At 39.0% G+C, this 21,519-nt stretch overlaps 3 protein-coding genes across 3 annotated transcripts; all 3 read right to left on the bottom strand.

The window, feature by feature from the left end:
- Positions 1–792: 792 nt before the first annotated feature.
- On the bottom strand, positions 793–3,688 carry IDD2 (indeterminate(ID)-domain 2). Its single transcript, XM_078574272.1, has 3 exons — positions 2,758–3,688; positions 2,274–2,670; positions 793–1,574 (listed from the first exon to the last, which is right to left on the bottom strand). Exons 1-3 carry the CDS (start codon positions 2,867–2,869, stop codon positions 962–964), a joined length of 1,122 nt encoding a protein of 373 aa, XP_078430398.1. The 5' UTR covers positions 2,870–3,688; the 3' UTR covers positions 793–961.
- A 1,229-nt stretch (positions 3,689–4,917) lies between these two features.
- LOC144702285 (uncharacterized) lies at positions 4,918–6,231 on the bottom strand. Its single transcript, XM_078574273.1, has 4 exons — positions 6,116–6,231; positions 5,894–5,982; positions 5,744–5,816; positions 4,918–5,195 (listed from the first exon to the last, which is right to left on the bottom strand). The coding sequence occupies exons 2-4, from the start codon at positions 5,976–5,978 to the stop codon at positions 5,132–5,134; spliced, it is 222 nt and encodes a 73-aa protein (XP_078430399.1). The 5' UTR covers positions 5,979–5,982; positions 6,116–6,231; the 3' UTR covers positions 4,918–5,131.
- A 6,625-nt stretch (positions 6,232–12,856) lies between these two features.
- On the bottom strand, positions 12,857–13,516 carry LOC144702286 (anti-muellerian hormone type-2 receptor). The gene has a single exon (XM_078574274.1). The coding sequence runs from the start codon at positions 13,424–13,426 to the stop codon at positions 12,944–12,946; it is 483 nt and encodes a 160-aa protein (XP_078430400.1). The 5' UTR covers positions 13,427–13,516; the 3' UTR covers positions 12,857–12,943.
- Between the last annotated feature and the right edge of the window lie 8,003 nt (positions 13,517–21,519).

Below are 21,519 nucleotides of genomic sequence, written 5' to 3' on the forward strand. Positions count from 1 at the left end.
TAGCATATGAAACTTCTGGCGAGAGGGAGAGGAGAGCGTCTGTGAGAGAAGACATAAAAGAGATAGAGTGGAGATCAGGGAAGGGAGATGATGAGAGATGGTTGAGAAATCAAAAGAGGGAAATAAACTTAATAGAGAGAGACGTCTGATAAATATAAATATTTGAAAGATGGGAAACAAAAATAAGAGACGTGAATTGAGAGGGAGTAAAAGAAAGAGAAAGAGTAAATATAAAATGAGTGATATGGAACGAAGGGAGAAATATTTATCCCTTGAGAGAGAGAGCTTAAAAAATCTATTAGGGAGAAATAAAATAAAATTGTAGAGAGAGAGAGAGCATAAACTATTAAGGGTAGGGAGAAATAAAATAAAATTGGAGACAGAGAGAGAGCTTTAAAAATTTTAGGGTAGGAAGAAATAAAATAAAATTGGAGAGAGAGAGAGAGAGAGAAGAGACGAGAGCGACAGAGAGGAACTTTACATAGAAAGAGAGAGCTCGAATAAAAAAAAGACGAAAATGGATTACGTTATTCTACAACAGAAAAAAAAAACGCTTCACGTGAAGTTCCTCTCCAACGGAACATGGTAATAAGCCATCGAGTGAAGAATATCGCATAAACTCTAATTCCAAAAAAAAAACACCCGAATCCATCAAAATTCCAAAGTTCTCCCAAGTCCCTTCATCCAGCATGGGTGCATGCTTTCTGCCTTCCCCACCACAGTATCTACTTAACGCGGAGCCTCTCTCTAAAATCTGTCTACGAGAAAATAAAAACCAAGTACCAGAAGACGTTCCAAAGATGGAGCAGAACGCAGCTGCGCTTGTTTTTATTCAAGAGCAAAACGGCCCATGGAAGGGAGGGATCGTCGGAGACTACACTACCCACAAAAATTGCATCAGCTTCTTCTTCTTCTTCTTCTGAGAGGAGGGGAGGCAATGGCGGGGGAGAAATTCAAAGGGTCAAGACCGGGAGGAAGAGGAGAAGAGGGAGGCGCCGTCCCAGGCCTTGGGGGGCTCGCCGCGGGTGCTCTCCAGGCTGCCGCCCATGGAGGAGATGAAGGCGGAGAGGCCGCCGGCGGGGGCGGCGCCGGCGCCGAGGCCCAGCAAGTCCAGCGTCGCCGGCCGGCCCACAAAGAACCCCGGGGGACCCAGGCCCAGAGCCGGCGGCGCCGCCTCCGGCGGTGGGATCGGACCGCGGTTCGGCCACGGGTAGTCGTCCGGCTCGGGGTGGAAGCCTTGTAGAAAGGAGCCGCTCGACGACGACGCGCCCATCTCCGCCGCCTTCTGTAGCAGCGCCGTCGCCGAGAGATGCGCCGCCGGCGGCCCGACCGCGCGCCGCTCCTCCGCCGCCGCCGAGGCGAACAAGCTCGCGAAGAGACTCCCCCCCACCGCCGCCGCCTCCCGCGGCGGCAGAACCTGCAGCGGCGCCGCTTCCTCCGCCGTCCCCGCCTCCGCCACCTCCGCCGCCGGCGACGGCGGCACCGCCGCCCCCCGCCGCCCTGCTATCTGCGCCTTCGCGCTCTCCTCCGCCAGCGCGTCGCAGAACGCCCTGTGAGTGATGAAGCTGTCCCTCCTGCCCCCCATTCACAACTCTTCAGGAACTCCCACGAAACTTCATCGAAGAAGAAGAAGATGATGCTGCTGCTGATGATGATGATGATGATGATGATGATGATGATGATGACGAAGAAGAAGAAGCAGAAGAAGAAGATGAAGATGATGATGATGAAGATGAAGAAAAAGAAGAAGAAGAAGAAGAAGAAGAAGAAGATGATGATGATGATGATGATGAAAACGAAGAAGAGAGAAGAAGAAGATGATGATGATGATAATGATGACGATGATGCAGAAGAAGAAGAAGATGATGATGATGATAATGATGAAGATGAAGAAAAAGAAGAAGATGATGATGATGATGATTAAGATGATGATGATGATAATGATGATAATGATGATAATGATGATAATGATGAAGATGAAGAAAAAGAAGAAGAAGAAGATGATGATGATGATGATGATTAAGATGATGATGATGATAATGATGAAGATGAAGAAAAAGAAGAAGAAGAAGATGATGATGATAATGATGAAGATGAAGAAAAAGAAGAAGAAGAAGAAGAAGAAAGAAGAAGAAGAAGAAGAAGAAGATGATGATGATGATGGTGAAGATGAAGAAGAAGAAGATGATGATGATGATGATGATGAAGAAGATGAAGATGAAGAAGAAGAAGAGGAAGAAGGAGGAGGAGGAGGAGGAGGAGGGGGAGCGAACCGGGAGAAGAGAGTGCCGCAGTCGCAGCGGTACTCGCGGGTGCCGCAAATCTTGAGGTGGGCTTTCCAGTCGGACTGGACGGCGTACTTCTTGGAGCACTTGTCGCACTTGTACTTCTTCTCGCCGTGCTTGCGGGAGAAGTGCTTCTTGATGCCGGTCAGGTCGCCGAGGGCGCGGGCGGGGTCGTGGTGGACGCAGCTCGGCTCGGGGCAGACGTAGACGCGCTTGCGCGCCTCCTTGCCCGATCTCTGCCGGAGCTTCCACGGCAGGTTGTGCCCTCGCCGATGCAACTGCAGGTTCTGGTCCCGCTGGAACCCCTTGTTGCAGATCTCGCACACGAATCGGTTCGTCGCCATCAGCGTTTTGGGGGAAAGCGCGATCACCTCCGCCTCCGGATCTGCGCAATCGATCCACGAGCATTCACCGAAATCGATCACGAAATCGAACGTGAAATCGAATGCGGAAGAATCGGGATTGAGCTTACCAGGAGTTCCAGGGAGATTGCGCTTCCGCTTGGGCGGCGGCAGCGGTAGGGGAAGGTCCTCGCCGGTGGAGGAGATGCTGGCCTCTCCCGAGGCCGAATTCGATGTCGTCATTGGGGGAATCGATCGAGCGAAGCTAACCCGTTCGGATTGAGACGGGAAAGGGGGCCATGGCGACGATCATGGAGAAGAGTTCTTCTTCGTCTCCGATCATGGAGGACGGAGCTCTCTCTCTCTCTCTCTCTCTCTCTCTCTCTCTCTCTCTCTCTCTCTCTCTCTCTCTCTCTCTCTCTCTCTCTCTGTAGCTCTCTCTCTCTCTCTCTCTTGCTTGGGGAAGAAGGATTTGTTTTCACACGTAGAAACCCAAAAATTCCGAATCTACAGTCGGACAAGATAGGACGAGATGGCTATGGCGGTCGCCTTAGTCTGCCGTGGGAATTGAAATCCAGATAGAGACGTCGCTTGTACGAATCTAAGAGAGAGACAGAGACCCCTAGAGAGAGAAAACTCTAAAGTGTCTAGAGAGAGAAACTCTTGAGAGAGCCTCTAGAAAGAGAGAGACTTTACACGGAGAGAACATCTAGAGAGAGAAATAGAATATGCAGAGAGAACATCTAGAGAGAGAAAGAGTTTATGCAGAGAGAACATTTAGAGAGAGAAAGAGTTTATGCAGAGAGAACATCTAGTGTGAGAGAGATAGAGACTCTAGAGAGAAGAAGGCTCAAGATTCTAGAGAGAGAAAGTCTCTTGAGGAAGAAAAACTATAGAGAGAGCATAGGACAGAGAGAATGACTCTAGAGAGAGATAGACTCTGGATAGAGCCGCTAGAGAGATAAAAACCTAGCGAGAGAGCGGCTATGGAGAGAGATAGACTCTTGTGAGTCCCTAGAGAGAGAATGACAGTAGAGTCTAGAGAGATAAGATTGGAAAGAGAGACTTCAGAGAGAAAAACACTAGAGAGACTCTATTAATAGAGAAAATCTTAGAGAGAGAGAGAGAGAAAGACTCTAGAGAGAGACTGTAGACAAAATCTTAGAGAGAGAAAAAGTTTAGAGAGAGACTATAGAGAGAAAACTTCTGTAGAGAGAGCCTATAGAGAGAAAACACTCTGGAGAGAGACTCTATAGAGAAAATCTTAGAGATAGAGAAAGACTCTAGAGAGACTCTATAGAGATAATGTTAGAGAGAGAGAAAGACTCTAGCGAGACTATAGAGAGACTCTGTAGAGAAAATCTTAGAGAGAGAGAGAGAGAGAGAAAGACTCTAGAGAGAGACTCTATATAGAAAATCTTAGAGAGAGAGAGAAACACTCTGGAGAGTCTCTGGAGATAGAGTCTCTAGAGAGAGAAAGACTCTTAGAGAGCATTTACAGAGAGAGAATGAAAGAACTCTAGAGAGAGAAAGTTCTGAAGGGAGAGAACTCTAGATGGGGAGGGGGCTTCTAGAAAGAAAGTCTCTAGAGAGACTCTAGAGAGATAGCGTGGAGAGAGAACCTAGAGAGAGGTTTAACCAGGGATGACGGCGTAACTCAACCCGGATTTGACCATGGTTAGATACAAAGGCCGGGCCGCAGGCGCAACCTATGGGCAGGTGGCACCTGTCAGCTGCACGCGTTTTCTTCACATTTGACAACGGTTTCTTTTATTTTAATATTTAATTAATGTCCCGCAGTCTGCTGAACGATTTTTCCTTTTTAAAAGTATCATTTATGAAATAACCATCCATTTTTCGGCCATTTAAAGTTGGGCATGAATACGAGGCAGCGGGGAGCTGAATTTATCCTCCATTTTCAAGGTAATAACCCGACTTACACTTTAAATCTTACTCACCCAAGTCTCCTGATAAGATTATTAATTGAATTAATTATTTATTTATCTGCCTCCTGCCGCCCTCTGTCGCTGCCCTCCTGACATCCTGACCACTTGCTTGAACTCCTTTTATTGTTTTGGAGAGAGAAACTTATAAAAAATATTTCTTTTATTAAATAAATATGAAGCGCGCTGAGAACGTGGCGACCTCACGATAATCGACGGGGAAGAAAATCAGGAATCTGGACGGCGGATGCCTCGCCACGTGTCCTGTACAGATCGCTTGATCAAAATAGGCCCAATGGGCCCGCCATGTGATGCCATAATTTGATAACACGCTGGTCCAAGGCATGATTTAGACAGAGAAAGGAGGAGAGAGATTTGACAGTAGATCCGGGAGAAAACGAGAGATCAAAGGGATGTTCATCCTGCCTAAGCTAGAGAGAGAGATAGAGATGAAGAAAGATTACACTCTAGAGAGAGACATCCTGCTTAAGCTAGAGAGAGAGAGAGATAGAGATTGTTTTCTAGAGAGAGACATCAGTGGAAGTTGATGAAATATTTCTGGTCATGTCGCCTTCCCATCGCCGACCCCGAAGTTCCCACCCGTCATGAGCTTGGATAGCAGGCGGCTAAGTACAAGGAGATCATACTTTAGACAACCAAGAACTTTGAAATAATTGATTTCTTTCAAAAAAATCTCTGACATAAATGATACTGAATAACTATATAAAGAATAGTAGCAAGCAGCTGCAAGAATTTTTTTATCATGAAATCAAGCATACCTAGAAATCCAGATAAAAAAAGAATGGATTTTTGTAGTTTAAAACACCGGCATCATCACACAATTTAAAATTATGTATTTGGGGAAAGTGAAAGATGAAACTCAGACACCAAATTCGTGGCCTTGCCGTTCACTTCCACCGCAGTTTTATAATCCAAAATATTTAATACCGTTGGAAATTCTATCAATCCCGTTTAGAATACTTGATTGCACAAGATGACGGCAAAATCATAGCAAAAACTAAAATATGACGCTCATCACACAACTTTTCGATTTCATTTTCGTCAAAGTTCAGTACAGATTTCATCAGATCGGAACGTCTTCCAGGGAAGAGAAAATTAAGAACTGCGACAAAATAAAGCCACAAAATCGAAAAAAGGAAGAGAAAAGCCTCACCTGTTGAAGAACTCCGAGGTAGATCGCCATGTGTTATAGCAAATAAACCAGAGAAGCACGGAGATCAGTATATCTGAAGAGATCTAAGTTGAGGAACATCCAAGCAGAAAAAATTTCAAGAAAGAGAAAAAAAACATCAAAAGAGGATACTGAAGAGGCATTTCTCCCACCAATCGAGCATGTAGAGACCCATGGTGACATTATAGAGGTAGATCTTCCGGCTAATCCAGTTCATATTTCTTCTCGGAAAGAAAATACGAAGAATCAGGAGAGAGCAGAGGAAGGGTATTTGATCAAGATTTCGCCCAGATCGAGCGAATCCGAGTCAAAATACGAGTTGAAATCGACGATCTCTACTCCAAGGATTCAGACCCTTTGAAGATTTCTCGATGGCGGCTTTCTCCCGGCGACAGCAAGATCCCCAAGTGTCATACAAGTGATGCAGGGCCCTCGATCGGATGTTCACCTGGCCATTCAACGCGGCTTCAATTTCGCCTTTAATACTTATCGATTATTTCTATTCCCCGTCTCTGATTAGCCACTTAGGATTCGACACGTCGGAGCCAGGATCGATAGGACTTTCGATCGAGCGGAATTCTGACTGATCTTCATTGGCCAGATTGATAAAAAAAAATATGGGAGTTTAAGGAATATTAATCGATGTGATTGGTCCTCATTTTCAATTGAACTCGATCGTCTACCATTGGAGCATGATCTATCAAACCAATTAAGTGGACTTTCTTTCTTGCCTCTCTGCCTGGATTGCTGTTGGTCCATACATTAATGAAAGTAGAGATAGTTTCCTCTATTTTTTGTATCATCTATAATGATCCAAAATTTATATTTTGGAACAGGTCATTAGCCTGAAATTTATATCATGCATTTCAGAAAAGGGTGATATGGGAGCTACTGGGTATGCCCTCTAGCAGCCTGATTTAGCTTAGTGGGTTGATTAGAGTGAAATGCTTGATCAATCAAACAATTTGACAAAGCCAATCCAATCTGACCCAAATTAATGTTAACCCTTGCCCTGACATGACCTCTCAAGTGATTTGGATTGGTTAACCTTCAGGTTTAGTGGTCCAGTCAACCTTGTTAGGAACATAATGGGTCTTACACCCTTGGAGAGGCTCGTTGGGTTAACTTGATCCGTTCCCTAACTCGTCTTCTTGGATGGGTCTAATTAGTTAACCCGCGGATTGAGCTCATTTCAACCCAAAATTCAAATCGATTTGCAAGGTCTCATAGGAGAGCATAGAGAGAAGAAACATTGAATCCTGCTTAAACGATTACAAGTTTTCCCATGAAATTGTCTCCAAAATTAAGTAGAGTTATACAGATATGGATAAAAAGCATTGCTGAAACCACAAGTATGGAGAGCTCCACTTAGTAAATGAAATCTCATACCTGAATCAAACATATGGTATACCATCATATAATGATATGAAAAAGGAAAAAATCTCCTTGACAGCAGTAATAACAAATATCATATAGTAGTTTCTTATTCAACCTATGAGTTATTATGTATGCATTCTTACATAATAGACATTGTCCCTAATGATGTTCAGCACCTAAATTTTAAAACCAGTGGGCTTTTTTATCGGCTTATATATACTTAATGAACTTTGACATTAAATGAAATGTCTTCCCATTTTTCAAGCCATAAACCCACAAAAAAAATGGATGTATCAATATTCATTATTAAACTAAATGATAATGTTTCTCAGGTGATGAGATAAAGACAAAATCCTCAGGGTATGCAATTATATACGACAGACCAATCCCATCCCAGAATCGGTTTCAATGCCTTCAGGATAACATTACTACAAAATCATTAAAATAATACACCGGAAATTCAAGGAATACATGAAACGGAAAATACATCTGAGGTAATAAGTATCATCTGCTTTCATGTTATAACATAATTATGAATAATTTTCCTCATAAAGTCACCAATCATAAGGCCAATTTTTTTTAGTAAATTTAAATGTAATGGCATTAGAACAATAAGTGTTGGGTTTACATTTAATGAATAAAATATTGTACATATAAAAAGGGTTATACAATGATACAATAAAGTCAAAAGTTGAGCAATTCTCATATTTATCATCATCCTGATTTATGAAAATAATTATTTAACTTATGCAGAAGATTAGATGATGCAGCTAATACCATGACTGGCTATCTAATGATCCTCAAATTGACTTAGGGTGATGTATCAAAAGAATGCTATATAATGGTTTTAATATTAAATTATATAGATTATATAATCTTTGAATGCAGCAAACAGATGTATGTCAGTATGTGAGTTTGGTATCATAGATAACTATCAAAGGCATATTTCATGGGATATGATCAATATTATGTCTCATGTGCCGCTCAAATGTATAGTCGTCCATGTGGTTTTATGTTTTCAGTTATAGAACTGGAATGTATGCAAATGATTTGAAATATATATATAGTGTATAAAAAATTCAAGTTTGATTGCAATTTAAGTACAATGTTTAATTATGCCAAGTGAATTGATTTTTAAAGCTCAATTGATGTTTAACAGAATTGATAAGCTTGAGATAAATTTAGTGCACACAACTAAATCCAAATGCTTTAAAAACATCTCCCCATATTTAAAGGAGAAGGTCTTTCATTCACATCCCCATAGGAGTGACACCCGCTAAAAAGTGGAATCTTTTGACTTAGCATTAAATTGGATTCATGTGAAGAGAGCTGTTAGAGTGGAGTATAATTCACAAGTATGGGCATTGACAGAGAGGGAGATAAGGCATGTGGTACATACAAGGATATACTACTTGGTGCCTCTATGGTATTTAATGATCGAGTAGAAAAAACCTAAGTTACTGCATTATGGAACAAAACACAGCAATCAATACTTATTAAGTCACAGTACAGATGAAACACTGGAACACAAAAGAGTGTGTATCAATAGAAAAAAAGAAAGAAGCAGCATATGGGGAGAGCAGATTGAAAGATTCGCCTGCCAGTGCAGAACGGGGGAGGTAAAGAGAGGAATGAGAAGAAGGAAAAGGTACTGAAATTTGATGAGAAAACCATTCAAAGAGAGTGAGCATCAGCAACAATATCAATATGCAAGCCCAAGCCTGGATAGTAACGAGATTCTGACTGTTCAAAAGGAAAACAATTCACTGGCAATACTAAAGGAAAAATACTTTGAAAATATAATTTTACAGAAATCCCAACATAAAACTAGAAATCCATCTCAAAAACCAATAATAGATAAGATAAAGACCAAATATTCAGTTAAAGTACCATTAACTTTACCAATTAAATTCAAACATATCGTAGCTGGATGGATTGAAAAACATCCTATCCAAGAGAAATGATCCGACAATTCACATCCCACGCTTAGTGCGGATACGCACAATATCGGGATACAAGCATACAAACATGGAATCTTTGAAGGACAATCTACAAGAATTGAATTTCAGAATTGAATCTCAAATAGAAAGTGAGGGTATACAGCTGTTTTCCTATCTGAGTTTACCAACGAGATCTTGCATAAGATCATGTCATACATTGGGGTTTTAAATGATCAATTTTTTGGACAATGAAGTCAGGAAAATGGCCAAACCATTTGCGGAGGCAGTGATTGGGAAATTTTCTCATGGATGGCCCAAATTGAAGATCATACGACATGAATAGGAGAAACTCTATGTTTTCCAAAAAAATATTCTAGATAGATAGATGATCTTGGCTTGCCAATATGAATATCTAGTGTGATGAACTTCCAAATTAAAGGTGTTGCAGATGGAGCAATACAAGATGGGTGACCTCTGGGAAGCTTCATTGTAACATGCATGTTGTATGTTATATGCCAGCTAAAACCTTCGAGGGACTGGATGTTGAAAACTATTAATGCTTGTTTAAGTGGATATCCTAAATAAGAATATATATCATTGAACAGGATCAGGGGGCACAAAAATGTGTGGAGTGAGTAGACTGGCTCTACCTTGAAGGTATGGAGCACTAAAATCTATATGAGGACAGGATTGAGGAGGGATCAAGACTCTCTTGATTTGGGCAGAGTACTAGAGGTCAAAATGGTTGATGTTTGACTAGATTATCTGGCCAGGGTATCATGGGAATTTTAAATGGCCGATGCAAAAACTGTTCAGAAGGAGGACAAGAGTTCATGATCAATGCCAACCCAACTGCTAAAGCAATGGGAAAGATTAAATCCATATGAAATATACTCCAAAATCAAGGTAGATCAACTGGGGAAACCTCAGAATATACAAGGGAAGAATAAGTGCAGTACCATAATGGCCACCTACAGAACCTTAACATGACGTTGTAAAGGATGGGGTTAAAAAAGAAAAAAAATAGATTGATAGATCGATGAAAAGGGAGATAGAGAGAGATACCTAAAATACAGTGTGCATCAACATTTATAGACTTCATAATTGAAATTCTGATACCAAAACTTGGGAAGATAGGAAACGATAAAAAACCATTAAAGGAGAGGATATTTCAGAGGTAATTCTGGAAATTTAATATTAACAAAATTAAAATTTTCTCTTATTTTCACACTCATTATAAGATAAGTTTGATAATGGTAGTTTCTACTCAAATTCTGGTGGATTTATGATGTAATTTTATCCAAAATAATACGCATAACTTATATGAATCTCTTTAAAAACTAATAGTGCCAGAATTTGGGTATAACTATCTTTGGAAGATAAGTCTGCATTTACCAAAATATTTTCGTTGTCAAATTACTTAATCTAAAAAATTGGATCTATTCTGAACACATTGAGTTGAACCATTGACGTGATGGTGAAAGGTCAGTTATCAGTGAATCCATTAAACTATTCATTCTAAACATCATTCAATTCCTGTATTAGTTGAATAATTCAAACCATATGCATGGTGGGTTCCATCGCCTTGATTGGGATGACACACAATAGAAGATGATGAACATAATTCTAGTGGGACTTACAAAATGATGAAATCATCTATGCACAGATCAAATCTGTGATGTCTTGGTTCTTCAAATGCATGGTTTGAGCTATTCATGTGTCCAGCCATGGGATTTATCCATGTGACCCCTGGCACATTGAATCTCCTCCATCTTGATGAGCCCCATTATCGCTCCACCGTCATTGTTATATCGCCTCGATAGTATCAAGAATGGATAGTAGCAAAGGGGAAAAGGGGGAATAAGGGTAGAGCCTCAAAATATTATGAATTTGATGACTTTTTTCATGGTCTTCCCATTTTTCAATGCTCTGAACAGTACTAAGTGGGAATTTTTCAAAAGAAACCCCAAACTTAATGTATATCTTTTGACATGTAAAAGACTATATGCATATGACCCTCTAGGGTCATATATCCATAAATCCACACTTGGTGATATGATTGATCCCGTGTGATTTCATTTCAAACCATGGATTAGGGTTGACTTATCATTTATGAAAAACATGCCTAGAAGTGTTTCTTAAATATTTTAATGCTTAATTTTAAGATTCAGTAAGTAGAAGTTTAACTAAGTAATCACAGGTTACCAAATTAAGTTTATATCAGTGTTTGTCAGAATAAAACTATAAAAGTGTACAAATAACATGGTTATGAAATAATGTTTTTGGCTTATCGATGTATACTTATTTTTTCAAATTTAATTTAGCATTTTACCTTGAGATGATAAATATTGAATAAAAATATGTTCAGCAATTAAGGTTAGAGGATAGTTCATAGAAATATATCAATTAGTATGGCTCATTACAGTCAACTTTGCCTAGAAATCTAAAACCAGTTGTCATATTAAGAGTATAAATAAATTATTTTATGAAAACTGAGAGAAGAGGTCATTCATAAGAAAGTGTTTTTTTATTGTATTTAATCACTATAATCTCATATAGTATCATCTTCAAGCCCAAGAGCAAAATATTGAATGCATTTTAGCTGTCGATTGAGGACAAAATTATTTTTCTATCATCTGAGCAGGTGACAAGAAAAGGTCTGACAAAAGAAACGTACAAAATATGCACAAGTTTATTTAACATGATCTGCAAGTGATGGCAGTGTATGTCATTTCTAGTAGTCTGTGCCCTAGATATTTAAAACTAAGCTTATGGCTCGAATCAATATTGTCTTCCGTTGAATCATTTTTTATTTGTACACATAACTTTAATTATCTCAATTTTAATTAAATTTATTAATATGAAGGTTTTATATCTTGATCTAGGTTGTACAAACCATAGACAAATCATTTATAAACATAATAAAACGTCATGGATAGCCCAAGAAATGTATTTTGTAGAATCCTTTTTTATTTGTACAAAGAACTTTACTTATTTGAGTTTTTCAATTCAATTTATCAATGTGAAGGGTTTTATATCTTGATCTGAGAGGTAAAAACTATAGGCAACTCGATTATAAACATGATTTAACATCATGCATAACCCAAGAAATGTTTATTTTACTTTAATGAATTTGGGGTTTCATATGTGGGACTACATTACTTCAGCTCTAATTTAAATTTATATAAGTGGTTTTCTCCAATCTCAGGGCAACTAATTATATTACACACATATCATGAACATAATATCTCTATTTACTACACCGTGACATCACGAAAAATGGAAAATTGTAATATATAAAGTAGCATAAACATGACAATAATATGTACATACCCCCCAATCAGTAAATTCGACTTGTGCTCGTTCATGTTTTTAATCTTTTAAATGGTACGATCAGGCTTTGAGGAAGTTCTGGAGTTGGGAAAACCAAAATGGAGCTATAAATAGAATCGACAATATCAATACTTGCAAGACTGTATTTTGCATTTAAGAATCTCCACCATTCAAGGATTTTATCTTCTTCCAAGTTACCTAGTTTTATTAACATCTTCTCCATAAATGTTAAAGACACATACAACTGTACCAATCCTTGTCGGATCCAACAGTAACTCCTCTGTTCGCCCTTACCCATCGCCTTTTCCCCTCCGCTCTCTTCTACGATGGACCTCCAATCGTTCATACACTTCACCACAGCCTTCAACTAATCCTTCTCCTCCGGACAGGAGTTTATCGATACCGGCTTAACTTATCGTCACAGTCCAGACAAGAAAGCGGTATATGCATGGGCAAAACACTCGAAGCTTCAAAGCTTATCTCCCCATTAGAACCATCGATATAACGAGAGAGAAGAACGTGGCCAATTCCATCAACCAAAGCACTGTTCCCCGGGGAGAGGCCCGGGCAAGTAGCCACGATCGAAGACTTGCAAGCCGAACACGACGGCGATGGCGACCACGGTGAGGTACGAGACACCCTCGACGGCGCCCAAGAGGCCGAAAGGCCCGTTGGGAAGGCCAGAGCCGGTCTTTACCTTAGTGTAAGCGGACCATCCAACAATGGCAGCCACGACCAGGTAGCTCACCCCTTCTAGGCCGCCCAAGAGTCCTCCCGGACCAGGCGGCAGACCACAGCCCGTTGTCTTCAGCGTGTAGAGTGAATATCCGATAACTGGGTTAGCCACCAGCCCGCCGACCGCTGCCGCCAGTTGTAGGCCGTCAGCTCCTCCTTCACCGTTGCTTTGAGAGCCCTTCGCTTGGCAGACGACGGCGCGCCTCGGCGGCGGGCAGGGTCTTCGCCGCGGCGGTGCTGCCGGTGATAGGAGAGAAAGCGCAGCTCCGGCGGTAGCCATGGTTTCAGAGATGGTTGTGCGGTGACCGGCTTATCCCCATCTGCGGGATAGGAGAGATATCGTGGCGGTCCTTTGTGGTGGAAACTGTTGCACGTCAGTTTTATCCTGAACTGTTCTATCGCAGTAATAATGTTTGGAAGATGAGTGGATGTCTTCACTGTTTTGTGTGTTTGCTGAGTCTTGAACGAGCCATGTGGGCTTTTTTATTATTTTGAGTAAAACTTATAAATATTTGAGAGCATCTGCCCAATTTCCCACGTCAAATCGTTATGAGGAATATATCAAGAAAAAAGTTGTTTATTTTGTTGAACCGTGTAAGTCGCATGAAGAAGAAAATGATAGTATTATGACTTGTTCATCGCCATAACAGTTGGTTTTCTTGACGAGTTAATTTGTGAGAAGTTTTTTTTGTCTCAGAAAAAATAAAATACGTTCTCTTTTTACTAATTTCAAAGTCAAAATAAATAGAATGATTTCTAGGATACTAAAGCCTAGTTTTGCGCACTTTTACTCATTTACCTGTAGAATTAACAAAAAATACAGCTTCAAAATATCACTAATAATCATTTTCTAAACAGTTTCACTTCTGATGAATGGTTTTAACCCAGATTTTTTATTTATGTACTTTTGATAACTTACTATAAGTACCCCATTTTTTAAAAAAATGAGATTTACTCGATTTTTTTGAATCGCTACTATTGATTCTGTTTGATAGTTCCAGATGACATATTTATCAAAAATTTAGTTCCACCTTATTCATTATTATTTCATCATCAGTAAAAATATACTCTACTGAAAAAGACTGCATCTCATTCTTCCCGTTGTATATATTTTACACAAGTCGTTGCAAATATTTTAATTAAATGGAAGTTTATATTATAATTATTAATTAACAATTAGAATAGTAATTTTAGGAATATTACAAAGTATTAAAATTTAAAATTAAGATTATAATATTGGTGAAAGACGGTCAAGGCGATTGTATTTAAATAGGGTTGGAGTAACTCAATTTCTGCCCAATATACATTCAACATCCATGTCTACAACTTCGCGCAGCATCAAACGATGGCACCGTGCAGTAACTCATGTCATAGTGGAAAACTCATGAAAAATTACTCTAAATTTTAGATTTCTATAAGACAAAAAGCATTCGATTCCATAACATAGGAGAGATCGGATAAAGCTCTATCAATTAGAGCAAGTATTGACCATTTCATTATCCTAAGGCCATTTGGCATTCCTGCCTGGACTGTGAGTTATTTCATTCACTGGAAAAACCCTTTGACAGATGATAGAGGCTTGGTTTTCCCATCTTGATCTTCAAGGTCATTCGAAGCTGTTTTCCGCGCAATTTCTACTTCAATATAATCATAAAAATCTCACTATCTTCTAAGTATTCCTAGGAAACAATTCAAATCATTATTCAAGAGGATGAGGAGATGATAGGAGAATATTTCACGGCCTAAACTCATAGAAACTTAGGGGTGATACCTGGGTCCTCAGAATGATAGAGAGGAGTGAGAAGTATACAAGTAGGAATGGGAAGGCCAAGGTCTCCTCTGGCCATGATAGGCATTTTTGGTCCCTATATCCCCGCACATCTATAAGCTCCTAAATATAAAACGGTGAATAATAGGACTTAAATGGGCCAACATGGGACAGAACTATCATTTTTGAGGATTCGACACTAGAAAACACGATGGAACTCAATTTTGAGTGCTGATCTTCTTCTTTGTAGGTGGTCTCGTCCATTTAATGGGCTAGTTAGGCTGTTAGTAGGGCACATGACAAGGCAAAAGTCAAACTTGTAAGCCGCCATAGATGGCAAGACGTGAGCAATCCAATCAGGCCGCCAGATGATCTAATTTTCTTTGATAGGGAATGGACGTAGGTCATAGGTCGATGGACTCAGCCCCATCCATGATAATGGTCATAGATGGGTGTTGGGAGTTGGTGTGGGAAGCTTATTGTGATAGTGATTAATATGTTACAGAAACATTGAGTGAGTGGTGAACTTTTGAGTAAGAAATACAAGTCAGTTGGAACTAGTGGCAGTCTAAAACTGGCATCTGTTGTGTGGCGTCACACTAATCCTTAAATATAAACATTTAGAATTTCTGAAACGAACTGGCTTAGGGGTTAATGGATACAATTTATCATTAAAACAAGCATAATAAAAGTTAAATTAAAAAATGAAACAAAATAGTGTATGGACGTCATGAGCAAATAATATTCAAAATGCTTCTCATGATTTCATGTATCAGTGAGAGAATCAACCGATTCTAACTCCATTTAAAAAACTCGTTAGCACTAAACAGCAGGAATGTCAGCCAATTTTCAAATGATAAAGTGAGCTCATAAAAACTATAAAATGTAAAGTTCATATTTTCCTAGTATCATTTAAAATGCATATGACTTGATCCCACATTTCTCATTCGAAGGTCCACGGAGACCCATGATTTTTCCAAGGTCCAGTGAGACAAAAGTTATTCATCTGACCAGTCAACCAGGCATAATATCAAGTAGGATTAATATCAATATATTTACATGTGATCACAGTTGGTTTACCTTCATTGTAGGCTGATTCGTTGGAAATTCATTGCAGTCTCCTCTAATTAAAATCTATTTATTAAAAGGTATAAAAAAGATAATTTTTTAAAAAGTTAATCCCACTTAGATAGTGCAAAAAAAATAAAATATAGGAGGTTCAAAAATGGCAAGTCGTACGAAACCTTCTCAAGGTAGTGAAATGAATTTTGACCAAAAAAATGTATTTTCTAACTGCCATTTTAACTTCCCAAAGAAAAAAATCAAAAGGTATAAAAAAGATGTCAACAAAAATCCAAATAATCAACCTTGTCTTAGTTCATTCTTCTATAGAGTTACATATAGTTTCTAAATAATTGAAGGTTGATAGTGATCACTTCATAAGTTGAGGTGAATTATCTAAGTAAGATTCCTAACACTATTTAAAACAATGAGATGCATGTTTGCATTTTTAAATTGAAATACAAGTCCCAGAGGAGTTATATGGATAAACCAATCACACATCCAAATCTTACTTGAATTCATTATAACAAATAATTATCATTGTAACTGATGTGCGGTGATTATAATGAAGTCCAAGTATATGTGTAATGATAAACGAAAAATGATGACATTAAGTTTCAGTGATCATTTATATTTAAACATCTATCCTAAAGATCCATATTCATAGGATATTCAAGGACATCAAAATATCTGAATAGAAAACCAATATCTACTTGTGATCATATAATGAGGATGTTTGATTGGCCAGTTATATCCATTATAAAGCATTTTCAAGCTTAAATGGACATGATGAAAAGGGTTTGAAGTTAAAAATTCCACCCATCAATATCTATGAACTAAATATGTAAAGTGACTTTTCCTAGTTAAAATCTAAAATTAACCAATAATTTGAAATTACATGATCTTAGGATTAAATTTCCTCTCACAATTTGTGATTTTTTAACTTTCCCAGCTCAAGCTCAACTGACTATAAAATTTTATTCAGGACCTTATGATTTATTGGTGTTCAGTAAGAGAAGAAAAGAAGAATGGGTTGATGAGTTATTTTCTTTTCAGAAACAAACCATGGGCTTAAGAGAAAGGAAAATTTGGGGAATCAAGTGGAGTCATGGGACAGAAATGTATAATAAATTCTGAGCCATATTCAGAACAACTGGATGAGCAGTCAATTTCTTCATTCTTAATTTCGTTTACAGTGAGATAAAAGAGAAAATTAAAAAATATCAGTCAACACCAGGGGGGATAAATACATATTTATGATTGGGCAATCCTGAGCGACCCAAGCAGAGCTTATCTCTGTCAAAGACTGACCTTGCACTGCATATTCCGGCGCTGGATAGGCAAAGCCTCATCCAGAAACCCCCGAGAGGGAACACAAGAAGGTAAAGGAAATAATTAATGGTAAGATCAGATATAATATTGGCAAAGTTTTCTTATTTGTAGGGTTATTATTTTCTTTAGCTTTCCAAATCAAAGTGGGCTGGGCTTTGGCCAAAAAAATCCTCTGCCCAAGGCCCTAACTCTTAGAAAATAAAATAAAATTTGTGAGGCTTTACCCTGCCAGAAACTCATGAATTTCCAGCTCAGTTCTAAAATTTAACGATTTAGTATTGGTCGTCCAATATTCATAGGAACGATTGCACGCATAAAAAATAAAACCCCAATTTTTGGTGTCTCCTATTCTGGTATTCTTTTAATGAATGTTGGCAGTGCCAATGGTGATGACGTCGGTGATGGTGGAGCTCCTTGATAAAGTGTCAGCATTTCACACATATTGAAGGTTCTCTTTTAGGCATCGCTAAAAAGTGTTCCTATCCCCTTTTGTGGCACCCATAATAGAGGCCACAAAAGAAATGACACAAATATATTCAAACTTTATGACACTGAATCTGATCTGGAGGTAGGACCACAGGAGGATGACTCAACATAGTGGCGCAATGATAACATGCTAATTATTATGCTAATACCATGAAAGTTAGATGTTTTTTTACATTGTAATAATTATATGTGTGTTATAAGCCTAAAAGATTGAATCTATTTTTAAAGGGATAATCTGATTTATGTGGATTTATTAGTATTTGAATGATTTTAATGTGGATGGATAGATGTGATTGGATGGATGTGGGTGGATGGATGCATATGGATGGATCTGGAGGGATGCATATGTATACATGTGAATTGATGGATTTGGATGGATGGATCTGGGTGGATGTGGGTGAATGTATGTATATTGATGGATGAAATGGATGGGTTAGTTTTCAGAAAATATAACCAAAAAGTTCAAGGAACTTTCTGTAATCATTATGGTATGCCCAGATTAAGCCAATTTGCAGCTTCTGAGATCCTATCAACTTCTATCTTACCAATCCAACTTTTACAACATTTAGCACCACAGAACTTTCTGGATCCTCAAAACACTTTCTTTCACTCTGTCTACATTTGTAAGAGCAATTTTAATATTATGTTTACATAGATACATGGTTCTATTTATATATCCAACTTATGAATGGATAGGAGAGAGAGAGAGAGAAAAAAAAAATACACCATAAATTCACCCCAAAACTCCTTTTGGACAAATAACTATCATGTTCTGTAGTCAGATCATTCAAAGTCCATGATTTATTCTCTCTCTTGTCAATCCATACCAGATTTCAGCATCTCACCAGAAAAATCCACTTTTTCAATGGTGAACTGTCAACCTGACCCATTCCTTGGTTTAACAAAAAGTATCCACTTTTTCTGATATTGATTGATCACATATTGCCTCATTTCAAGGATTTTTTGGATTTCTAATTTGCATTTGACGCAATTTGTATATATGGATTCAATCATGCCTACACATGCACCATTTTAATCTGGAATTTATTACGACTTAAATCAATTGCATTTACTGCAAATATATTTGACTTAAAAATTAGTTTACTGATGAATAAGATGTCCCAAAAGTCCCCAAAAATAAATGAACATTTAATATCATCCTAGAAATAGATTTAACCATATTAAAGTTGATAGTATTCATATAGAATAGATTTAATCATATTAAATTGAGAAACCATGAGATTAATCAAATAATTAGCATGTTATCAGATGTCATCCAACGCGGTTGTAGCCTATTGGTGAGAACCTCAAGAATCTCTATGTACACTACATTGATGTGCTATTCAATGGTGGTTTGACATAGCTGATCGACCTTGACCCTAGTGGCTCAGGAGTGTTAGTAAATAGCTCATTCAATGGCAGAAAAATAGCCCTATATTTACAACAAATGTCTCAGAAATTACCTTGGAGATATTCAAGAGAGAGAGAGAGTAACAAAAATCAAAGGGGAATGTTTCCTTTTTCTTTTTTTTTCTATCAAAGGGATATTTATTTGTCTGCTTCGCCATGATAATTTTCCCTTCAAGCAGTGAAAGTCCCAAAAATTTTTCTTCATGAAATTGGCCCTAGTTTTCCAGAGCTCATTAATAAAAATTAGCATAGTGAGCTCTACCATTAGGAGCCCCATAAGGGCCTTGAAAACTACAATTTATGTAATAGGGAAAGTCTCTATCAGTGTATGTGACAGTAGGAACATAAGACAGGAGCCTCCCATTTATGACGAATTCTAGGTGATTAGAACCCAGTTATTGGATGCTTCACGTTCCCGTTGGTTTGAAGTGATTTTGAAATATTCTTGTTTATCAATGGTGATCGGTCATGGTGTCCATAGAGCTCCATCTTTTTGTCTGCCTAGGTGGCACCTGCCACCTAGGCCCACGTTTGAACATGGGGCCCATCGATATTGGTTCGAGCTGACCCATTCTGCCAAGTGCGGGCCCTGCTGTTGGCAGACCGAGTCAAAGCCGATCCACCAAACACGAGCCCCACTAAGTCTGGGCTGACTTGGGCCAGGTCAAATAAGCACTGGGCCGGCTCTAGCTGCCATTGGGTTGGTTTTAGTCGCCATTGGGCTGGTGGTTGAGCTGATGAGGCCTGCCGCCATCAAATGGCCCATGTTCCGCCCTAGCTAGGCCCCTTTCATCCTGAATGGGGGTGCCCATTCCACCCTAAACAGATCTCTTTCAGCCATTGAAAGGGGTATGTTCAAGCTCTAGAGAGCTCAAAATGGGATGCGGTGTCATTCCGAATGGGAATGAACCAAAACAATAGGAATAAACAGCTTTTGCACTCTATTTTGGACGATTCTGATGGCGTTTTTCATCCAAATCAAGGCAGAACCTGGCTTTGATACAACTGTTGGGTCGTTGAGGCCTAGTATGGATGAAGAATTCAAACTATCCGTAGCGGAAGACTTTGACGAAATCAAATGACATCATTAAAATCATGAAACAAGGAACATGGGCACGGATCACATTTGTGATTTCTTGGATCCCGGAGCGAGACAAGTCAAGCCGCTCAAGTGTGCAGCCTCTAGATGTATTCACATGATCCTTGGCACATCGAATCTCCTCTTCCACCCGTGCAAACTTCGTTCACCCTCCACCTTCATTGTTATGTCGTCCCAATCACATCAGGAGTGGAGAGGAGGTATGGGGAGAAGAGAGAAGAAGGGGAAGGCCCCTAAACAATTCTGTCAAGGGTGAATTTTATTCAGGGCCTTCCCCTATTTATTCTAAGCAGGTATTTTTCATAAAATCCCCAAACTTAAGTACATTTTTCGACGTCCAAAGACCATTTGCAAGTGACCCTCTACACCCATGTGTTAGTCTAGTTAACGACTCCAGCATTCCAATAACCTTTATTGGGATAATTTACTAATTGTATCATTATACAGGTTAATAAAATCCAGATAGATTTAACCCAATTTATAGGTTGAGTCTCCAACACGTGGGCTGCCAAGATACACCTCATGTTGTAGAAGATACAAAGGAGTGGGTATATCGTCTCACTAATGGAACTTGTTCTTCCTTGGTTAGTGCATAAGTATAGTCCCTCATCCACTTGATGCCCCTAGGATGACTTGGGGATGGTCAGCTGTCAAACCCTAATCGATCATTCGAGTTAGTACTGATGCGTTCGGAAATCATCAGATTACTCTTCTTTGATATTTCATTGTCTTGACCAAGGACCTCATTGCATTGTCTTCCTTGAGTTGTCACCTCTCATATCAAGGGCAGACAATCCCATTAACCACTCAATCATCTTCATGAATTTCTTGATGCACCCGAACTAAGACTATTTAGAATCCGATGATTAGAAACTCATATGTCATAGTCAAAGTACAATTGTCCATCCACAAGACGTCTTTGGTGTCTTAGGTCTAAGGACCACTTACATAACCATGATGTGAACCAACCTGATTGACAGTTCAATATAATACGATTCAGGAATTCCTACAGATCAATTCAATGACATTTTTTCCACTAAAGAGCACCCACTATCTATCTTTAGTGTCTCAACAATAATGGCTACGGGACCAGCCTTATTATTCATATGAGTGAGGCTAGATAGTGTTATTATATCCGGGTAATTCGATGCCATTCTTGAGTATCCTTCGAAAAGGAATATTTACTATACATGCATCAAGATTAGTTATCTTGGTA

The sequence above is a fragment of the Wolffia australiana genome, chromosome 4, assembly GCF_029677425.1.
Source record: "Wolffia australiana isolate 7733 chromosome 4, ASM2967742v1".
Lineage (NCBI taxonomy): Eukaryota > Viridiplantae > Streptophyta > Magnoliopsida > Alismatales > Araceae > Wolffia > Wolffia australiana.